This window comes from Strix aluco, chromosome 3, assembly GCF_031877795.1.
Source record: "Strix aluco isolate bStrAlu1 chromosome 3, bStrAlu1.hap1, whole genome shotgun sequence".
NCBI classification, from domain to species: domain Eukaryota; kingdom Metazoa; phylum Chordata; class Aves; order Strigiformes; family Strigidae; genus Strix; species Strix aluco.
Genome location: NC_133933.1, coordinates 92,293,545 through 92,316,160, shown reverse-complemented (window position 1 = coordinate 92,316,160; position 22,616 = coordinate 92,293,545). Strand labels below are relative to the sequence as shown.

Here is a 22,616-nt window from a genome sequence, read left to right as displayed (position 1 = left end):
GAGGGTTTGGGCAGGTGCCTACAGTGGTTTTTATCCCCAACAGTGTGGGACTTCATGCCCAAAGAGGCATGGAGGCTTGCAGAGATGGCAGAGCAGCTGAAGGCCAGTTGTCTTGTCTACACCAAGAAGAGACAGCAGCTCCTGGTGCTGTGCTGGGGCATGGCCTCCACCTACCAGGCCTTCCTCCAGCAGCCTCACAGGGGCAAGCCAGCATCTGCGTCCAAGCATGTGCAAACCGACATGGCGGCTGAAGCAGAGACCCAGCTGTTGGCTAACTCCAAGGAGAAGCAGTGGAAGCAGAGGTCCACCCTGTTGGTGAGGGAGGAGGAGGAAGGAGCGAGGCAGCCCTGCAGGGCAACAGGAGGCAGGTGGGAGCCAGAAAATGCCTGTTCCCTCTTTCCCAGCATAGTGTGAGGTGCGGAAAGATTTCACCCATCAGCTGGGCGAGTGGCTCGCTGCCTGGCTGCTCCAGTGCCGGGATGTGGGGGCCAGTGGCCTGGCTCTAGAGGGCCGGGGAGTGCAGCAGCTGGGGTCCCTCAGGAGGGACCATCCCACTGACAAGGAGATCAGGAGGGCATCTGCCACCCGCAGCCTCTGAAGGCGGCTCCTCCGGGGCATGAAGGAGAGGTATCCTGTCAAGGAGGATCTGCCAGGTGAAGTGAACCACCACAGAGGAAGGTCTACAGTGATGGCAGCTAGTGCGGGGCATGATGCTGGCCTATGCCTGCGCCCTGGCACTGAGGGGCTTGCTGGCCATCGAGGTGCCCACCATGGAGGGGCTGTCCTGCCGGCTTCTCCGTGCCCAGGGGAGCCTCTCTGCCACTGCCACGCTGCCCCGCCACCACCCACAGCTCCAGATGTAAATAAAACAGAGAATATACAAGAAATAAACCATAAAGCTGTGCCTGCTGCTCCTGCTGCCTCCTCCTACCCTCACAAGCTCCTTTGGAAGGTATCTGTGTATATTTTGCATGTGCATATACCTACATATATGTAGATATACACACATATATACATATACTTTGTTTTGTATATACATAAATGTTTATGTGTATAAATGCATACTTACATATTGATGCCTGCTAGCTGATGCCTGCAAGCAGTTGGTGCCTCCAAGTTGAGGCCTGTAACAATTAGCGATAAGAGAAACATTCCATTATATCTTATGTGGTCATGTTGTGCCCAATTGTGTATACCTGGAAGTCTCAAAGGGGGGAATGTTAAGAAATTCTTTTACCAAACAATGTTTAACTTTGTATTTAACAAGGCTTGAGTGATTGAAGTGTACAGAGAAGATATCCTGACCTTGAGAATAGATACATCCTTGCAGAATTGCTCAAACAAGGCAGATAAGAAAGAACAGCTTGGCCAGGCAACAGAGGTGGAAAACATCCAAGGAGAAGAAATTATCCTCAAAAGACTCATGACCATAAAAGGGAAAAAGGAGTAGGGGGCTAACTCCCCAAATGACCAGTGATGACCACCCGAGACCCCCGCACACGCACAGTGTAGTTTTGCAATGCCAGCATTATGTAAATAGAGTAGATAGGTGGAAAGGTGGAGAATTCTTGGAAAACATATGAATATTCATGTCTTTAAGGTATATAAAAAGGTATGAGTATTCATGTCTTTAAGGTATATAAAGGATGAACTTTTGGTTTAGTGTATGCACGTTAGGTGGAGTGATTGCCCGTGCATCCAGTGCTGCAGTAAAGAATGCCTGCCTTCTAAAACTTCAAACTAAGACTTAGAGGGTTCTTTTGAGACTGGATTTACGGTAACAATATGCCCATATATGTTTTGCATATTCATATACATCCATATACATGTGTTGCTTATTCATAAACATGTATATATGAGTATATATTTAGGTATCTCTACCATATACATGTTTATATGTCCATATGTCTGTATGTTTATGCACAGCTACAGATCATAGACTCATAGAATGGTTTGGGTTGGAAGGGACCTTAAAGATCATCTAGTTCCAACCCCCCTGCCATGGGCAGAGACACCTTCCTCTAGATTGTATAGCCATAGATGTCCATGTACATGGTTCGTGTGCACATGTAGATGTTTATGTAGACATATAACATATTCCTATGTCTCTGTATACATGTTTTGTATGTCTGCAGGCATGTATGTATCTATGTTTTACATGGACACACACGTATCCATTCTGTATAAACATGTATTTCTGTACACACATCTCTGTGTTGTATGTAAGCTCCTCTTTTGCGTACGCATACTCGTACCTACACCCGCACGCACACCCCCCATCCATCCATACGCGCCCCTGCACCGCTCCCCCCGGCGGCGGCGGCGGCGGCGGCGGCGGCCGAGGCCAGGCCGCGTCCCCATGGCAACGGCCGGCGGCTGGCGCCCGCCTGCGGCCCGCTCCCGCCGTTTGCAGCCGCCGGGCCGGGCCGGGCCGGGGGGGCAGGTGAGAGCGGGACGTTTTGGGGGCGCCGGCGGTACCGGGTGAGGGGGTGGGCACCCTCAGCACCTCGGGGACAAACGTTGAAAGACGCACCCGAAATCTTAAAGACATGGTAGTCGCGTTAATGTGTGTGTTTGTCCAGTATGGATTGTGACCTGACCGAAAGTGTCATCAAGAAAATAATTCGTGAAGTCGGACAAGAATGCGCCACCCAGGGACAAACTGTTTCTGAAACCTTGGTGGCGTTCATGGTAAGTGCAAATTAAATGTTTAGGGTGGGGTTTTTTATTATTTCATCTGGGTGTTTTTATAATCATGTCCAAATTCTCTTGTCATCCGTAAAATATTAAGTTAGATACACATTGACAGTATATAGAACAGAAGCTTCAAACCTGGGTGCCCATAGTTTGGCAGTTCAAACTGGTTTTTAAGGCTTTCATGAGGTAGGGGTGTAATCTTACACACGGTGACATGTTCCCCTGAAGTCCCTGACTGACACTGCTCGGACTGAATAACATGAAGTGAGGACAGAAACATTCCTTTGGTGTTAAAAGTCAACAAAGTTCAAATGGCAGCTCCACGGCAGCCTGCCCAGGCTGGGATGGCAGCAGCCGAGGCTTTCAGGGGTGACTTGAACTTTGAAACATCTTGGTTTCTGATGGCCTGCATTGGGAAGTTTTAAAGGGGTGTTCAGTGACATTTGGTATAGGGTCCTAAAAACCTGAAAAAGCATTTCATTCCTCTGAAATGCTATCTATGTGAATATAAGGCCCTGAAAAGGCTGCAGGTCCTGAGTCCTGGGTCCTCTTTGAACTCTGACTCAGAGTTCCCCCTCAGTTTTCTTCTACAGGCAGATAAACATTTTCTTTTTTTGTAAAGTGCAAAAAAGATAAGTGTTCCCAACTTTTAATAACATTTCTTCCCACTCTCATAAATGAACAAAAAGGCATGACACATAGGTGAATGTTTATTGCAGCAGCTATATTTAATCTTTGATGTTTACCTCTTCCCTCTGTTGTGATCTATTATTTTGTTTGTTTCTCTGTTTTAGGCAGGGCCAGGAAGTATAAATGGGCTGAATATTTAAAGGAGTGGGCTTGGATCCCACTTAAACTGAAAATTAAATGGAATCAATCTCAGTGTTGTTCTTGGTAGACAACTATAAGCATCCTAAAAAACATTATACACTTGGGCATCTCAGGAGACATGGCACCGCTGCAGAATATAGTCCAAATGCATCTGCAAATCAGTGTCTGCAGAAAGATGGAGCTAGGTTCTTTCTTTATTGATGGTATAAGAACAGAATCAGCTCTTGATAAACTTGTATATGAATGTAAATGGTTCACAGCAGTACTGTTAGTCTGTCATTTTTTTTCCTAAAGGTGACACTGTGGCTTTAAAAAATACATTGGGCTCAAAAGCAGTATTAATCAATTAAGCATGAAAATTTTCATGGGTAAAAAACTTTCTCATATGGCTGGCAAGATACCAGCAAGCATGCCAGTTGCAAACATGCACATATTTCCCTGTTTGCAGTACACAGTGAATTTTTTATGCAAATGGTAAACATTTATACTGATGTATGCAACACCAACTGAGAAGTCTGTAAACAACCATGATAGATTTCTCTAAAATTTTACTTAGAAAAATATTTTTCCAGGAAATTTTTAAAGGAGCTATATTGAAATAGTTCTCTATGAAGTTTGCATCACAGATTTTTTTTTCCACTTATGTCTGAGAACTGGGATTGAAACTGGCAACATGTATGAAATGAAGTAACTTTGTTTCATTACCAAAGATCGGAAAAAAAAGAATAGTAAAGAAATACTGACTGCATCTGAGATTTTTCAGAAAATAAAAGGTTAGTTGCAAAGAGTAGATGTTGAGATATAAATTAATAGCTTTCTTTTGGCAATCTCTAGGTGAAAGCCGTTGTCTTAGATCCAAGAAATGACTTTAGTGTGGATCAAATCCTTACCAAAAAAGATGTGCAAAATCTTATCCAGGTAATTCTGACATGATGTTGAGAGTCAGTACTTAGCTAAGACTCTAGCATTATTTTCTATCTGTTCCTGTAACTAAAATGCCATTTTATTTGGATATGAACACTTTCAAATTTTTAAAGCTACTTTATTCTCATGGTTCTGTAGCTAAAGACTGGATTATGTGTTCCCTCATGTTAACAAATGCCTTATACTTCATAGTATGTCAAGAGAATGGTAGGGAGGGGGCTCTACTGCTGTTGTGAAACCTGTAGTACCACGTCCCTGTCAGTTCAGACGTTTCCCCTGCCATGAGAAAGAACTCACTTCTCTGTCTCTCTTCTTAGCTCTGTGTTACCAGGCTGCTTGACACAACAAACCCATCCCTGAGCACGATTAAGATGCAAGTTTACTTTGATATGAACTATGCAAACCGAGGTAATTTCAATATAAAGCAATGTTTTTATAGAACTTGGTTCTGAGTTTAGAATTTAAAATCTCTCTCTGTAGGGCTAATAATGATTCCTGTTAAATGACTGGTGGCAGTAAAGCAAAATAAAAATCCCTGGAGAAATGTACTACACAGCAGTATGGTGTTTCAGTATGGATATAGCAGGGAGAAAATGTACATTAGTTTTGAGAGTACACTCATCCTGTCTGAGAGATTTAGTGATTGTGATGTGCTAGATCACTTGAGAACAATTACACTTGCAGGTGCCGTGGCTGGCTGCCTTCCGCAAGAAAAACTTGCGCTGCCCCCGTGTATCTGAAAGAGAGCCAGTACCCAGAACTGCACTCATGTATCTGAAAGAGAACTTCATGTTTTATCGATATTCCTAATTGAGAGATATGAGCAATCTTGAACAATCAGTTACAGTTTTAACTATGTTTTGGTCTCATCAGTGGTAACTTCATATGGTCTGAGAATGGGGATGTGGAAGGAAAATGAGTTGGGGAAAATGTCTCTGCTGTAACTGTAACTTCAGATCTCGGTGAGACAGTGAGGGCTGGCTAGGAAGCAGAAGACACAGAACAAGAGTTGACAAAAAATAAATATTTTGTGTGGGGAGGTCATGAAAATGTTTTCTTGTTAGCATGGATTAAACCCAAAAATTAGCAACACCTAGGAAGCTGCTCCAAAGTCTTCTGGACTCAATAAGTTCAGTAAGCTCATTGAGTCCAGTAAGATTCTGAGATCCTGAGCAGTATTCAGATTTGGGCGTGTAAGTGTGTATGAAATGTGTGTGTGTTAGGTCCTACTGCAGTCAGAGGAGTCCAGAGAATCATAGACTTGCTGCTTAATTTGGCATGATTAGTTCTCTAGAGTCTACTGATGGATGTTAATCGTGCTAATTAATGTTAATGTTTAGCTCTACTTCTGTTAGTTATCACGGTATGGTACCTTGAACATCTCCTGCACATACCTGTGCTTCAGAAACCTTAGTTGGTGTTCTGACTGTGGAAATTAATTGCACCCTCTATATAAGTCAAATTCCAAAGAATTTAGATAGGACTTTCTAACTGTCCTTCTTTTCTAGCTGAATTACTCAAAGAGCAGCTCCGGGTTCTGGAGGGAAGGCTGGCTCCTGTGCTCAGAGGTATCACAGGTAGTCAACCTCATGTGCAAGAAGAAATGGAGAATGTGTATCGCAAGATCATTAGCTATGTGCTGCTGAGCTCTGGCCTGGGATCCCCAACCGATACTGCGGTTGTCAGGGAGGTAACAGGTCAGTAAACCTGCAACTGTGAAATTGGGCTTTTCTTATTGAAAAATAAAATTTTGCCTTCTCTTTACTGATCTTTGGATACAGATGTGGTAAACCATGATGAATGCTTACTACCCAAACTGTCAGTGCTCAGCCTTGAAGTCTGTATTTGCCATGGATTTCCTACTATTTGCAGTTGTTCAGGAGAGAGTATTTTTGCTTGTTTAATGATTTTCTTTTCTGTTCCCTCATATTGAGAGTTTTCTCATGCTTTGTAATGCTTATAGCTGCCCTGCAGAGTGTGTTCCCCCAGACAGAGATGATTACTTTCATCTCGCTCAGTAAGAAGAACAAAGAGCAACAGCTGAAAAATCTCGCCATGTTAGTCACAGGAATTCGGTTGTACAACAAGGAATGTGGGAAAGGAGGAAGCAACATTGATGACCGTAAGTAGACAACTGCATTTGGGCTGTGTACTCCCAATTAATTCTTCCTGGCCACCTTCACTGGAATGGCTCCAATAATATCCCATCTCTCTAGATAAACAGCTTTGACTCAAGGTCTGTAAACCTGAAGGAAAAGTACATATTTGGTATTGATTACAGGTTTCCACGTAAGCTACTACTTTTTAGCTAAGATGGAGCCCTATGTGATTGATATGGAAGGATTATATGTATTAGCTTCATGCACTAATTTACCTGATGATAACTTGTTCCCTGATCCCTTGCCATTAAGTTAATTAAATATGTAACGTTTGCCTTTAAAAGCAGTTAATTAAAATATTGAAAGGACACTGTCAATCCAATTACAATTTTCTGTTGAGTATGTGTGATGAGAAGTGATAAAAGTTGCTGGGGCATTATCTGTATTCTGGTAATTCAGAGCAACCTCTTCAGATTCTCAACACGTTGTCAAAAATCTTTTACATTTTGAATCTTTCTGCTTCTTTAATAAGCAAAAAATGTCAATGGAAATTTTCAAAAGCTGTATTCAGAGTACGGCAAGACTTTGTTATCCCTCTTATTTTCTCTTTTGCCCAAAAGCCATGTTATTTCTGGTAAGTTTACAATTAATAATCAAATAAATGACTGGTCAGTGGAAATGTTATTGTGAATATGCATGTAGTATTGTAGCTCAACGTGGAGACTTCTTTGTAAGAAAAGTCTGCAGCCCAATTCTAGGGGAAAAACTTTCATTTTAAAAGACTAAAGTTTCTGGAATAAAGGCTACAGCACATACCTCTCCTGATAAGAAAATTGTGCTTTCTTGGAAAGCAAAGCACTTGCTTAGCTAGACGGTATTTTAAGTAAAGCAATATAAGTAGGAAAAAAATATATACCTACCACATCAGAGAAAGAAGTAAGCAACTTTCTAGATTTTTATGATAATTTTTCTTCTCCCATGCTAAGCAAGGCATTGTTGGTTTTCTATTTTTATAATATATGCTTTCCCACAAATGTCAACTTTCTGTGTTGTGGCTAGCTCTATTCTAGGTTCACTGGGCCTGGGTTACAGCATGAGGGAGCATTCAACTATTGTGGTTATACAAAAGGCATGATTTACAACATGTTGTGGTCTTTGTCTCTATAATATCTTGGGGTTTGTAATCTATTAAAATAGATAATATGATTGTTAATCCTGTTACATTTGTTAGCTTACTATAATACGGACTTCTTTGCACTGACTTGTTTACATATCACTTTTGAATAGATGAAAAAAAACACAGCATGAATGCTCTTAGGTCAGGAGATAAAATGGATGTCTTTATGCTTAAGGCCAGTAGTTAGACCCCTGAAACCTTAAGAGCTAGCAGCAGTCTTGCTGGGGTAGGGCTCCACCTTGGCTTTTTACCCTGCTTCCAAAAAAGTAAATCAGCCAGGCACTAAGCTTTCTCCACCTGTGGTTAGACTACTTGTAATGCCTGTGCAACTTTACTTCCCATTCTTGCTGTGTTAAATCTAGCCTTTCTGTGCCCACAGTGTTTTGAGTTGACATAGCTCAAACCTAATTACTGCACTGTTGCTTGCCAATGTTGCTATCATTAAAAGTTCAACACACACAACAAAGGGCTGTATTGTGCACTTTAAGCAGCTAGGCCTTCCTATCCTATTTCCTTGCATAGATGTCTGCTTAAATAACAAAACATATCAAAACATTCAGTGTAATGTCTGTCTGCTATCAATAATGAAATTCAAAGAAAAAAAATGTAGAGTATTTTCTATTAGCTAAAATATGTTTTATTGACCTGTGTCATTTTTTGGAATTTTGGGGGTTTTTTAAGTACTAATGCTGAATTTTAATAACTGCATAGGCATATTTTTTCATGTAGTATCTATCCTCTGTTTTTAACCCTTCACTCATTCTTAAAGCATGGTTAGATCATAAAGTTCCCAGGAAATGGGAGGCCTGTTACTGTTACTAGTATTTTACAGATGAGGAAACTGAGAATTGAAAATTGTGCAGATTGCCTGAAGTCTCTCAGGAAACCTACGTCAGTAGTAGCAACTGAACTGCATCTCTTATAAAGAAAATTTTCTCACAGTCCTTGACTTGACTCTGATATTTCCACACCTGTAATTCTGACTATTTGGAACCACTTGACTAATAAGATACAGTGGTTGAATCTAGCTCACAAACATTTGGAAATGCATGAATATAAGGACAAAATTTAGAAATTTTTTTGGAAGTCTACTTTGCTCAAATACTGCACTGTAATCTTTTGCTAATGATTTAAATAACTCTTTATTTGTATCTCATATTTATTCTATATAAACAGTGCCAGGCATTCTGAGTGAAGCCATTCCGTCAGCTACACGGGTTGTCGATGAAGATCTTAATACTTGCCATACGCTAGCCCACCAGTACACAGCTCTGTTGGAATCGATGCAGGAGGACCAACACAGATATACACAGCTCCGTTCTTTTAAATTAAAAGAAGCACTGTTCAATGTGAGACAATATGAGACCTTCCTTTGCATCCTTCTGGTGAGATACCATCATGTCACCTCCTGTGGGTTTTTATTGCAGATGGAATGTATTCAAGTTACCTATTTGTACGGACAGAAATATAATAAAATTATTCAGAAATAAATGAAATAAAATTTATATATGAGAACCTACATCATCTGTCATGCTGAACTTTTTACCTAACTTGCTGGGTTTGGCTACTGTCAGGTAAAACACAAAGTTATTTAATTGTTTGCTGCAGTGTGACTGTGCTTCCATTTCTTTTCTGGAGGTTTCCTTTTTTGGTTTAATTTCATTAACAAAGGACTCAAAAAGTAGGACTTTTTTCTTGCTTGCATATTGATACTCTGCCCCTAAAGGCATGAGAGAAAAAAAATTTCCTTGTTCAATCCATAAATCACCTCAATTTTGGTCTGCAGACATCCCCAACACATATAGAGTCATCAGAAGTCTTTGAAGAATACAATTTAAATTCTTGAAACTTGTCTTCTTTATGAAGACCTTTTAATTTATCTTTTGAGAAACTGCAGGGGTTTATTACTTTTTCCTGTATATCATAAAGCTTGGAAAAATATTTCTCTTCTAAATATTTTTTCAGTTCTCTTCATTATAAAAATATAGAGGTTTTCTATAAAAATTACTAGTATATGTTTAAGGAAGCACCTGGTTTTATACCTGAACACTTAAGGAAAAATGTATTTCGTGGGAAGTTAGGGTGTACTTTGTTCCTCAGAACAGTTGTCTGAAAATAGTTGAATGAAGAGATCCAGATAAATAATCATTAGTAAATATTTGCTTTTTTGACTGTTGTACTCCTTACCTGAAGTAAGTTCTCTTTCCAGTCTGATGCAATTACAGGTGCTCAAGAAGTTGAAAAGATGAATGTGCAGTTTGCAGCAACAGTGGAGCAGCTGAAAAACACAGTGCAGAATAAGGCTTCTGTAGATACCAAAGAAGTTTTTGTAAGTATTTTGAATAGAAAACCTATTTCTTATTAATTATAAAAAATTACTAAAGTATTACAAAATACTTTACTGTGTATTTTTCAATAGTTTTTGTTAAGAAAAAGGCTACATTATTTTCTATTATAACAGCATCTGTGACTATTGAAGGGGCAACTAAATTAAAAGATTTGATCTCAAGATAGAAGGAAAGCAAGGTATAAAAAGGGGGAGAAGGACTTAAGTGGTATTTTACTGTAAGTGTCTTGGGTCATTTGTCAGTATTTGTACACGTACAGTGATATTTTCCTGTTTTGTGTAAATATTTTCTCCTGTTCCTTGCAGACATACTAAGAACGCAGTGATGACAGATAACAGCATATCAGAGTGTGATTCTCTTCAAGTCCTTTCAGATAGCAATTCCTGTAATTACAATATGACTCCTTCATATAATTTTTCTAAAGAAATCAGCTTTCTGTGAAGGGGCTTTCAGCCTCTTTGCCCCTCCCAATAACTTCTGAACCTGTTGGCCAGTTTTAGTCAAATTTGTCAGAGTCCAGAGATCTCAAAATACATAATTTTCTGCAAGTTTTGTGTAAAACAAGCAACTAGAGAGACACAGTTAGAGCCCTCCTAAGATTAAGTCTGAAATGGGAATGCCATAACTACCTGCTGGTTTGTGCACTGTCTGGCCAGTGAGCAGCCACGTACCTCTGCACAATCGATGTTCTGTGCTGTTTCACCCTCAGCTGGGAGCTATAGGACATGGGAGGGAGGTGGTGGAGGAAAAGGGAATGAGTGATGCGAACTGCAAGTATTGTGAAGGAGGGTGCCCAATGACCCTGTGAAAACCTGGATTATTTTGATGGCAACATGTAAAGGAAATGACAGAGAAATATGTCAGAAAACAGCTTCATTTAATTTGCTTTTCATGGAAGAGCTCATTATTTTGTGTGATATGTCTATCATTTTAATTCCTTGTAGTTAGCTGTTGAACTAGCATGCAGCTCATACATATGTGAGGTTATATTTCATCCTTCTAAACAAATAATTAAAAAGCAAAATAAAGTCTACTTGTGGAGGAGGGAGGAAGGAAGATCACGCCCCCCCCCTTCCTACTCAAAGAATTCTTTACACTTCCCATAAGGGCACCTGAGCTGGAAACTCATGGGAACAGCACTTTAACTGAGCTACATCTCAGATGTAAACTGACGCTTCCGTTTGTGTGTGCTTGTGATTCTATAAGCAGATGTTCTCATTTGGAGAACATCTTCCCCTCTCATGCAGCTGCTCAAAGCAGTTTTTTCTCTCCTTCTGTATCTTCACGGGGCTTAAGTGACTGATAGACATTACCCTTTTCCCTAGAAGCTGTCTGCTATTGTCTGCTTCCTTCCTAGGTTTTCATCTCTCTTCAGGTTGGTTAGTTGTTCTTCTCTGCTGAAGACAGAATATGTAATGTCTTTTGATTTCAGGTCTTTCACAGGTAGAGATTTCTCTATTAACACATTATTAGTTTTTGTCTTCAGTTAGTTGCTGAGAAGCTAGATCCTCTACAGATGTAGAGAAGCAGGACATTCTGCCTTTTAAAAAACGTATGATAGGGCCTATATTTGTAGTAAACATTGGTTTTAGGAAACACAGAGATTTCATTAATATTCTTTGTTTATTCTGGTAAGAATTATTTTGACCTTGCTGCCTTTCCTTTAGTTTCTTCCAATTTTGTAACCATAACATTTCCACAGCGTTAGTGATGCTGATGAATTCCAGAGCTGACTCGGTTGGCTGTTCTTATAATAATGTTGTTAACATGCATAAAATATATTGTTGCTAGTGTGTATTTCAGATTTGTTGAATCTCTTCCTGTAAATGCTCTGTGTGTTTAGATGCAGCAGGGCACATTTTATGTCACTGTCATTGAAATTAGCATTTATACTCAGAGCTTGTAGGCTTCTTCTGTATGTGTGTATGTCTGTATGTCAGCATCACTGCTGGGAATGGCAGCTTCCAGTTTTGTCCCAAACTCTGTACCACTCTGAAGAGGCTTGCACCCCCTTAATTTGACACACATGATGGCCTGGGGGGTGTGGTACCCTGTCACTCTGAAAGCAGGGCAGACAAAATAACAAAACCTGATAGTTTGTACATATCGGTGTGGTTTTACTTCATTTGATAGTTAACCAGGTTCATTTCTTCTGGTCCTTCTTATTCCTGTATACCTTATTTTCAGTTACAAAACTCTTGTCAGTGAAGTGCTCAACTCCAAGCATGGTCTTGGAGTAATGTATTTGGGAAAGGCTTTGGAGTAAAATGTACAAAAGCACCATTCTGGCCTGTGGGCCTACATGCTGGATGTACATGCTTTGGGCATACATGATGGGAGCTCCTCTTACAATGCCCAGGAGTTCCTCTGGAATTTCTGGGTGCTGAAGGTCTTGGAGATCAGTACTGCTTTGTTCATAGCAGGGATTGTTGTGCACAGCACTTGGGTTACACTGCAGACATAAACCAAAACTGGATTTCAGATAATTTTCTTTATTTTCTAGCCTCTATTTGTTGCACTTTCTAACCTCTGGACCAGCTTTCAGAATGAGATGCTACTGCTAAGCTTCCTCACAAATATGATTAACAATCTGCAACAGTTCTTGGAAATCCATTCACAGCTTTTTCCTGAGGAAGTGCTAATGTCTCTTCTGGAAGGAGTGACTGTGAAAAGTGATGAGGAAAGAATAAGAGAAACCATGGGTACGAAAGTTATTGTTTTTTCATTTTCCTTCATTTTATAAGATTTTGTGGTTTGAGTTTTTACAGAAGGTGCTACACATTGATTCTCTTAATAACCAGAATTTGCACAGTACATTGAAATGAGTCTTGTAGTGTGTGGATTTATTTTTCATGTAGTGTAGTTTGGGCTTTTATTTTTATATATAAAATTAAAATATAACTACTGGATACAAACACACCTTATAAAGATGGCAGAATGATCAGAGAAGAAGATGTCTACTTTTTAAAGTTTGCTTATGTCTTTTTATACCTTTCAGAATTTCTGAAATGGAAGGGGGGATAAACAAGCTAATTTAGCGGGGCTTTGGTTACCAGATGTATTTGTTTTTAAGATGGTATCCTTAGCAACCAAGTTATACTCCAGGGGATTTGTAATGCATGAGTGGGTGAAAACAAAATAGAAGAATAAGATATTACCTTCCTGTTGTTGTCCCGTTTCCAAAGAAAACTAATGCTGTTAAAGAAGGCTCCTGCAGGGCTGTTTTTTCAGTAGGATCTCTCTTAAGGCAGGGCTAAAGTTTGGCTTTTGGGGTCTTGGCACTGCAGGTCATCCTGTGAAGACCAGAGTAATCCGGTCATTCTGTAACATTATTATATTTTAAACATCTGATGTTTTGTTACTAAAATCCTTCCTTTGTTAAACCTTTTCTTAGGAACCAGAGTGAATGTTTCTGATTTCAAGAACCAAGAGTGGCTTTTTCCAGAAACTGCTGATAATTTTGATCAGTTGCTAATCCAGTACCATGGTTTCTGTGCACATGCAATTGGTGTGAAAGGCCTCACCCTCCCAGGTATGCTTTGTAGTTAGGTCTTTTCCATACTTTATATGTACACAAGTATAGGGAAAATCTAATTATATGTTCTGAATTAATCCTCTCATGTAAAAGCTGGAGTACTGTATCTTCATGTTTGTAATTTTCACCCCAGATAACTTATTTCCCATTAAAGTAGTTTTCTTTTAAAAATAATACAAATAAACTGCCATAAATAGAAGGTAGGAGGACTTCAAGTGCAAGTAGGCAGGAGCAAGCAGAGGCAGAAACAAGACAGGATGGATAAATGTTTCCTTCTGCTATACGTGCATCTGTATAACCAACACTGCAGCCAAATGCAAGTTTGTTTACTGTTGTTAATGTGTTTTAATACGGGCATCGGAAAATGGTCATTCCTTCTATTTTGTGTATCTGTGTGTCGCAAACACACCCTTTCACACCAACATCATAAGTATTTTTAAATAGTCGTTAGTTAAAAAGTATTAAAAATCTTCTCTGAAAAGAATGCAAAAGTGCACTTGATTAAGTGAACTAATTATAGGAAATTTTTTTGTCTCTTCTAGGGTCAGTTATCTTGAAAGCAAGACGTATTTCAGCTACCCCATCAGTTCATGTTTTCTGTCTCCCTATCCTTTATAGAACCTATCCATACAGAATTTTTTTAAGCCTATAGAAGTTTGGGAGGAAAATATTGACATTACTTGGCAGTATTAAAAAATAGATATTTTAACGACAGTGTAAATATTGAATATGAGAACAACTCTTCTTGGCTGGACTGAAGGTCTCTCTAGCCTTGTATCTGATTTCTGGATGTGGACAGTCATGAACACTTGAAGATTATGAGAAATCAAGTAGGAATGATCCTTCCTTAATTATATCCTTCCCTGTTCTAGCAGTTAGTGGTTATAGGATTTCCTCAGATAAATGTTGAGTCTGTAACCTTCTGTTGAATAATCCTTGATAGAGGTTTTTCATTTATCTAATTGCTTTTTTAATCCATTTAGAGTTTGCCATGGGATGTTCTTATTGTCAGGACCCCCACAATTATAATTATATATACTATGAAAAGGTACCTCTTTTTAAGATGCTTTTAAGCTCTGGTTTGATAATTTCATCAAAGATCTGATAGTCTTTCTATTAGGAAAATTAACAAATAGTAATTTTATATTGCACGCAATTCATGGTTTTATAACCCTATATCATATTACTTCTTTTCAGTTGTTTCTTTTTAATGCCGAAGAGGCCTCTTTCTTTAACCCCTCCTTCTGTGAAAGGTCTTCCAAGCCTCTGTTCACTCCCAACTCCATTTTACTTTTTCTTATTCTGTTGTGTTGGAACAAAATGTTGTATTACAAATGTAGAATATATGTTGTTATAATGTTGGTTTTCTTCTCCCCCTCTGTTTTCATCCTAATCATTCCTGACATTGTTTTTTCTTTTTTGATTGCCACTGAGTAGTGCCATTTAGTATTTTCAAGGTGCTGTCTATGTGAATCTAGGTCTTTCCTGGGCAATGACAGCTGAAGCAGAGCCTGCCACTGTTCTTGAACTCAATTTGTGTTTTCCTATATAAGTCATTTGGCCTTTATTGTAATTTCAATTTCTTTGTTCATTTATTGTTCAGCTTCTCATCTGTTTCATCTGCTTCTTCAGTTAATTTCAGTGTTATGCCCTTTGGTATATAAATAGACTGCTGACCTGCAATCAAATATTTGCTGGATATTATAGGGAAAACATTTGTGGGTATGGGCTGTTTTCTTATGCCTTTCCCATAGGTGTTTTATCTGCTGTTTTTCTGACAGACATGTACTAGGGCATGCTGGATGTGAACTGATCTAAAGCAGTTGTACTGACCTAACAAAATAGACTTTTCTGTATTTTAAAAAAGCTTACTTTCAGGGATTTATTCTGATTTCAGAAAAAGGGAAGTGAAACTGACTTGAGGGAAACGATAAATGTCTTTTGTATTGGATATCATACTATTCACTACTTTATTTTGTGGGGTTTGTTTGGGATTTTTTTAGGAAATCCTGCTATTGGAATTTTGAAGCACAAGGAGAGATATTATGTTTTCAGTTCCAAAGAAGCTGCATACATCTTTGCTCAAGATCCAGATAAGTTCATTCAACTGAATGCAGAAAAAGCAAAAGAACATGCAGAGCTAATTCAACTGCTCGAGCTTCGTCACCAGTTTGAATACCTTGCTCCGTATGCACAGGTACACACTGCCCATGCCTCTTGCTGAACAGCTGCTGGGTCACTGGTTGATCTGTCCTTTCTAGAACATAAAGAGAACGGATGATACCCATCTTCAGGAAAGAAGTATAATCATCTGCCTATCATACAGAATGTCTGAAGGTCCATCTTTTCCAGGTCTTTAGGGAGTTGATAAGAAACATTTTTCCTTAATGTTGTTCTCACCTTATCTCTTCATAGGAGAATATGTAGAGCCAAAGAATTGTGGCAGCGATAAAAGCTGTTTGTCCTTAGCCTAAGAAGATCCTGTGTCTGATGATTCTTTTCCTGATTTTTGCAAAAGTAGCTTAAAGGGACAGTAAATAAATGCAATAGAAGATACGCCAGATACCATATTAATTGGAGCTTTAGCTTAGTAGTTCATCAGTATGTGCTGGATGAGGATGGAGTGATATCCGGGGACAGGAATTATGGAATATATTACAAAATTAAAGGGGACTCATTAATAATGAGTGCAACAGTGCTACTATGTGAAATCCAAAGACTTGATCTGGATTCATAGACATTCTCTGTGATCCACCATGAATTCTAAGCCCCTAGAAATGTAGTCCTGAGTGTAGTCCTGAACTGGTCCTTGGTGAGAAAGATACAGTTTATGTCCTGGCTCTGACAGAGATGTAAGCACTTCTCCTAATTATGAAGTGTGATTTTTAGTCCATTCATAAAGACAAACTGGGGTATCTGCATCATCAAATAGTGGCGGCAGTGATGACAGAACCCCTTTTAAACAAAATCCAATGCTTAAGCACTCACTTGGGATGTGGGAGTCTAAAATTCAGCTGTGGCCTCTGCTGAAAGGGTTTTCTGTCAGAAATTAAATCCATCGAATACTTGGTGGGGCCAGGGGGAACAAAAATATTGTTGAATGTAAAAATCCTTATCCACTTGTCGTTTGCAGGTTTCTATTTGCTTTTAAAAAGTAGCATATCCATATGCTAGTTTTCTTAGATGTCTCTATTCTTCTCATTAATACCTTGCTTGGCTTTCAGTTGTTTTTTTTTTCATCCAGGCCAGAAATACAGACAAATGTTTGATGAAACCAACCATAAAATGTGACAATAGTACTCAAACTGATACTCATATCTTGCCTCCAACTATTGTGACATCCTATGAATGGAATGAATGGGAACTGAGAAGAAAAGCTATAAAATTGGTTTGTATTGTTATTACTGGATTTTCTTTTTTGGATAACAAAGTTCAGAAAAAATTCCTGTAAACTTTTGTTCCCTGCAACATAAATCTAACTTTATTCAAAGACATACACTTTGTTACAACTGGCTTAGTATTTTTTTCCAGGTATTTTCCCTCCTTATGTCTAGACTTTCTTATTCTTCTGTTTTTTCCATATTTTCCCCCAGCTTTTTGAGCAGTGCTTCCACTGCTAAGTCTATTCATTCCAAAAGTTTCAGTTGCCTTAAGTACTAACAGTTTGTTGATTAGCATTGAATTTTAAAGTTGTTTCTCTATACAAATCAATTTAACAAGTTGAAGATATTGCTATATACTTTCTTTGTAAGAAAAAAAAGGGTTGCAGAAAGGTTTGTGTCAAGCAAAACTTTATTGCAAGTTGAACGATTTATATTAATATTCCTCATCATCAAGTAAGAGGAGGAAAAATGTAACTGGCAGACAGAACTGTTAAAGCATTTCACCAGACTGTGGGTGTCTCTAGGCTTGCTTTATTAACAACTCAGAGTTGGGCCATCACCTCAGTGAGTGGCAACAGCTAACAAAAATCGCCCTCTATATATGTGATATAACATACAATACAAAGAGTCTTTGGTGATTTTCCAGGAACTTTCAACTCTTAATTCATCATCAATTTCAAAAGTCCATTGTATTCCACAGTTTCGACTAGTTCTTGTCGTTCTGTTCTAATTCCTCTTTGGACACCACTTCTCACTGATGCAGTCTTCGGTCATCATGGTTACTTATCTTCTGAACAATCTTCATCATAATTCACTTTTAGACTTCTGAGAAAAAACTCAAAATGTTCTATTTAACATATACTTAACCTATGTCTAGCTTTTCATTACCTAGCCTAAGTTGCTTAAACTGTCAGTATTGTTCCTAGAGCACCTGTGCTCTATTAATTAAACCTATAAAACAATATTTATTAATTATTCCTGCTATTAACAATATCCTAAGAGAAAAGAGTTTTCTAAAGCTTGTTCCTTTTATAGGACAGTTAGGGAAAGCAGAAGCTTTCTTTGAGCTAACTTATCCATCTGTGAAAGGTATCAAAGCATGAGACCTTTTTTTCTTTTTCTTTTTTTTTTTGCATAATGAAAAACTTTTCATTTTATCCTTCTTCATGTTTGCTAAAACCAATTCTGCTTTCTTTGGAAAAAAAAAAAATCCCTCTTTCATGTAGGACCAGAGAGGTAAGAAACAGAGCAAGCAGGTTTTTGTATATATAAGCAAGAGGAAAGGTTTGTTATACTATCATGATGATTTTCTGATGGATTGAAAATTGCAGTCTGTCCACAGAAGGTTGGCCACATACATAAAAGCTTTTAAAGTAATGGTATATATTTTAAAAGCTTCTTTCTAGGGTTTGCCAGGACATGCAGTTGTTGAGGTATAGCACCTGATTTTCACAATTCAATCAAAATGAACTTGCGAGTGCAGGGAATATTGCAGTTACCAATATCAACTGGACACAGGATACTGGACGGTTGATTCTTTTGTTTCTGTGAACAGAGGCACTGAAGGCCTGTGGTCTGCTGTGCAGCCTGTTTCCTTTCTGTTGTTCCTTTTGCCACAAAATCTCTAACATTATAAAACGAAAACAAAATTTTGGGCTGAGAAGTCTTGCCAGTGTTAACTGGCTTATAAAGGATTCTAATAGTTGCTACTGAGGTATGTAAAGAAACCAGTTAGGTTTATAAGAGGCCTAGCTAAAAGCTTCCTTTGCTTCTGTAATGGACAAAAATACATAAATAATTGTAAAATGTGGTCAGTGGTTTATCTTTAGCATAAGCAAAGGTGGCTGTTTTCCAATAGCTGAACATGAAGACTATTCACAAGCAAATTTGTAGCTTGTTAGTTTGAAATATTTAGAGAAAGTACTTTAAAGTACTAAGGGTGTTTTAGCCTCAGCTGTCCATATGGGAGATTAGTGATGCTGAGTGGAAAGAAAAAATGCCAGATGTATGCAAAAGTGTTTTGTCTACAGTGACTATGCTGAATTTGTAATATGGAGGTGATACAACATTTAGAATCAAAGTGCTAAAATAACAGAAATAGCCTACCAATGCACCTGTGAATTTGATACTTTAGGGGAGCATCAGACATTTGTGGGTTTTGTTAGAGGATGAGCTCAGGTGCCCTGGGGTTTTTTTCTGTTCATACTTAGCCAGAAAACTTGTAGTGATATGAAGTGTTAAAATATGACTTTTTTAGAACACCTATTTGATGTTAGAAGTAAAAACTTTCAGCTCACATTTGTTTCTCTGTGCAAGCATAGTTCCTTGTAATAGCATACATTCATTTTTCAAGAGGGATAAATTTAACAAACAGTGTCTCATGCCTGCTCTTGTTTTAATTGTCATTAAGACCCTCAGAAAAAGAGACTAAAATACTGTCTTTCTTCCCATGCCATCTCTTCTGTAGGTTCCTTATTGTTCTCTTCCGTATTTTCCTTGATGACACTATGCATAAGATTCAGCTGTAGATTAAAATACATAAAGGTGCTTCATGTGTGTACATAAAGGTGCTTCAACTTCTATTCCAGTGAAGTCTGGTGAATATTTTGACTCACCCTGATACAAACACTGAATTTGGCCAACTTTAACTCTCCAGCTTCCACTGACTCCAGTCTCCACTGACTGGACTGGACTCCAGGGACTTTCTCACTTACATGTAGGGATCTGGATCCTGCCACATGAGACTGTATTTTGTATATTTCAATGACATTATGTTGTACAATTTATGGTGTTTTACATCATTGCTGACATAGAAGACTCAGTGGAATAAGGAACATTTCGTTGTTTCAAGTGCTGACTTTGTAATATTAACACTTTCTGAGAAGCAGTTTTGTTGTATCTACAGCAGTTTCTGTGATTAAACAGAGCTTTAATCATAAATTACTTTAACTCTTGCCCCTTGCCAAGGGGCAATGTCTTGAAAGAAGGCATTTTTTCCCTTTTATCTGATACTTTGTGACACCAACCCCCAAACGCCCTCACATTTGGTAGAAACCAGACAAAGACTTGATCCTGTGCTTAGGTTATCCACAATACTCAGGATCCCCAAACTTGTTTTAGGTTGCAGGTGCCCAGAGAGATTTATACAGGCCTGCCATCACATTCAGTGTGCTTTCAGACTGATTGAAATTAATTTGAAGCACTGGAAGAATTTACCATGAAAACAACATTTTCTTCTGACAAAACAAAGGCTTAAAATTTGAAGCACAATGACCAAAGGAAAATACAAAAGCAGTTAAGAGGCTGACTTAAAATTGTGTGGGCTACATACAGTGCTGTTCACACATCCTGTTAGTCCAGGAGTTATCAAATCACAGTTGCAACTGTGTATTGATAGGAGGGTGAAGTGGGCCATGTTCCAAGTTTGTGAAGCCCGTAGATGTAAAAATATACAAACAGACCTAAGTATACACTAGTGCTAAAATATTCAAACAAAATTTTGCTTAATCTGATTCTTTTGTGTCTTCAGGCCAATTTGCGACGCAAATTAACTCATGCCACGCAGACTGATCTCAGCCATATGAGAAGACAGAACTCCACCCAAGTGTACTTGCCAAAAGATGTTAGCACCCAGACTAAGCGTGACAACTCAAGCAATGTACCCAGACCACAGATTTTCTTGGAAGGTCTCCAAGGAGGATCATCTCCTACTACTCATATGGTCAAAGTAGACTTAACAAGAGCAGTAGATGAAACCTAAGTGAAAATGAGAAACCTAAAGATATATATTGAATGTATATATTAAAATCCATGCATATATCTGAATTAAGATACAAAATATTTTACTGTGTTGTTTGATTCCAGGAGCAGTTGATTTACTTCATTTATCTGTTGGGGCTGCTGGCTGGCATGAAGTGATAGAAATGATAAGCCAGATTTTAAACAGCAATTTAGAATCAACATATTCCCAAAGACTATAACTTAAATTATCATTTAAATGTGTAGTGTGTGTTCTGGGATTTTCTTGAGGTTTTAATGCAATGATTGCTTGCTGGAACACTCTTGTTAAGAGCCATGTCTTTGGTACATGAAAAGTATAATGTAAGACAAATAGCTTTTATGAGATATGGGGCCAATGCTGCAGCTCCTACGGAGGCGTAATTCCCATTGGTGTGAAATAAAACTGATCACAGGAGGGTCACCCGAATGTCACAGCTCCACCCCTAGAGCAGAATCAAGAAGGCGAAACCAGCAAAGTGACGTCAGTCTCGGTCCCTGGGCCTGTCCATTTGCGCTGTCATTATCCCAAGCGTCTTTACAGGGTAATAGGTGTTACGAGTGTAGGCCAAGGCAGGGAGGTCGAGAGGAAGGAATCGATCTCAGATGGCTCTGGCAGCCTTTCAGGTCTAGTAATTTCTGTATTCGTTGGCTAAACAGAGTGCTGGTGAGCACACTGGAAACCATAGGAACTTCCCTTCAGGGCACCTTTTTGAAAGCTCTGTTTCACTTCTCTTTGAAAAACTAAAGCACAACAGGAAAAGATTTTTAGTTTTTTTTCATTGCGGCAGGGAAATGGGTGCCAGATCAACGCAACTGCACCTAGTGTTTCTGTTTGTGAAAATCTGAATCATTTGAGCTTTAAGATGAAACATCTCAAATGGAAATAGGGGGTACTTTAAAACAGATACTTTTCACAACAACACATTACTATCTGCAAAACGTCCAGGTGTGCAACTGTGATTGCATAGAGTGTGCTAAGGTTTCTAAATCTCTTTTTTGGTCAGGTGCAGCGTGGATTCCTGGGTCATTGTTACACAAACTTGTAACAGTGAAGCTCGAAGATTCACGCTGCTGGGTGATTTTTCCATGGCATTGTGCAGGATAGCATTCTATTTTGTCTAACTCTCTTCAAGGTATCTGGCTTTAAAGTTATACAGCTGGGACAAAAGCACAAGGCGTCATTAAAAAGAAGGAGCAGGAGGGAAGCACAGAAAGAACTTAGCAAAATGGTTCTCCCCTAGGTGATTTTCTCTTTTGTGAAAATAAACTAATCAGTAGCAGACAAATGTGCTGCTCCTCCGTGTTTTTAAATTATGAGCTGGCACCAATTTTTAGATTTATTAATAAAAATATGAATTCTATTACCAGCTGCAGCTTTTTTTCTTCCTGAGAAAAATACACTGTTGCTGCTTTATGAAATAGTTTTTGTTGTTGTGATATCTATGGTTTTTATCATCATTTGCTTTGAACCTTTTATGTTAAAGTTTTTACTTTGAACTAACAAACTGGTATTTCAAGAATGCATAAACACATTTATTTAAAAGAAAACTGATGAGTAAAAATACCTTTTAACCTACTTACTCTGTTCTTTTCCATTGCAGAAGGTACTGCAGTATTATAGAATACTGGGGAATACAATCGTAACCTACATTTCAGCTTTGGCATGGCAGAAGCCTGTCAGTACCTAAGAACTTACTCCTGGCAATGAGAAATGTGTGTGTGAGATTCCTGGGTGTTTGCTACCAATAAAATAGTCCAGAAAAAAAGGAGAGGTTACTTTTCAAAATGTCTTTGCTTACGTGAAAGGGGAGACAACGTTCAGCTGATGCCCATTTGAACTTG

The 22,616-nt window shown here is 38.7% G+C and overlaps 1 protein-coding gene across 3 annotated transcripts; it reads left to right on the top strand.

Moving 5' to 3' along the window:
* Nucleotides 1-2,525: 2,525 nt before the first annotated feature.
* Nucleotides 2,526-22,543, top strand: CFAP206 (cilia and flagella associated protein 206). Of its 3 annotated transcripts, XM_074820768.1 has the most exons (12): nt 2,526-2,691; nt 4,363-4,446; nt 4,770-4,860; nt 5,961-6,149; nt 6,416-6,574; nt 8,905-9,113; nt 9,938-10,057; nt 12,580-12,778; nt 13,471-13,608; nt 15,615-15,808; nt 16,856-16,999; nt 20,524-22,543. In XM_074820768.1, the coding sequence occupies exons 1-12, from the start codon at nt 2,584-2,586 to the stop codon at nt 20,752-20,754; spliced, it is 1,866 nt and encodes a 621-aa protein (XP_074676869.1). In that variant the 5' UTR covers nt 2,526-2,583; the 3' UTR covers nt 20,755-22,543. The 3 variants fall into 3 exon arrangements, with proteins under 3 accessions (XP_074676869.1, XP_074676870.1, XP_074676871.1); XM_074820769.1 differs by lacking the exon at nt 4,363-4,446; XM_074820770.1 differs by lacking the exons at nt 2,526-2,691; nt 4,363-4,446 and adding an exon at nt 4,238-4,301.
* Nucleotides 22,544-22,616: the final 73 nt, after the last annotated feature.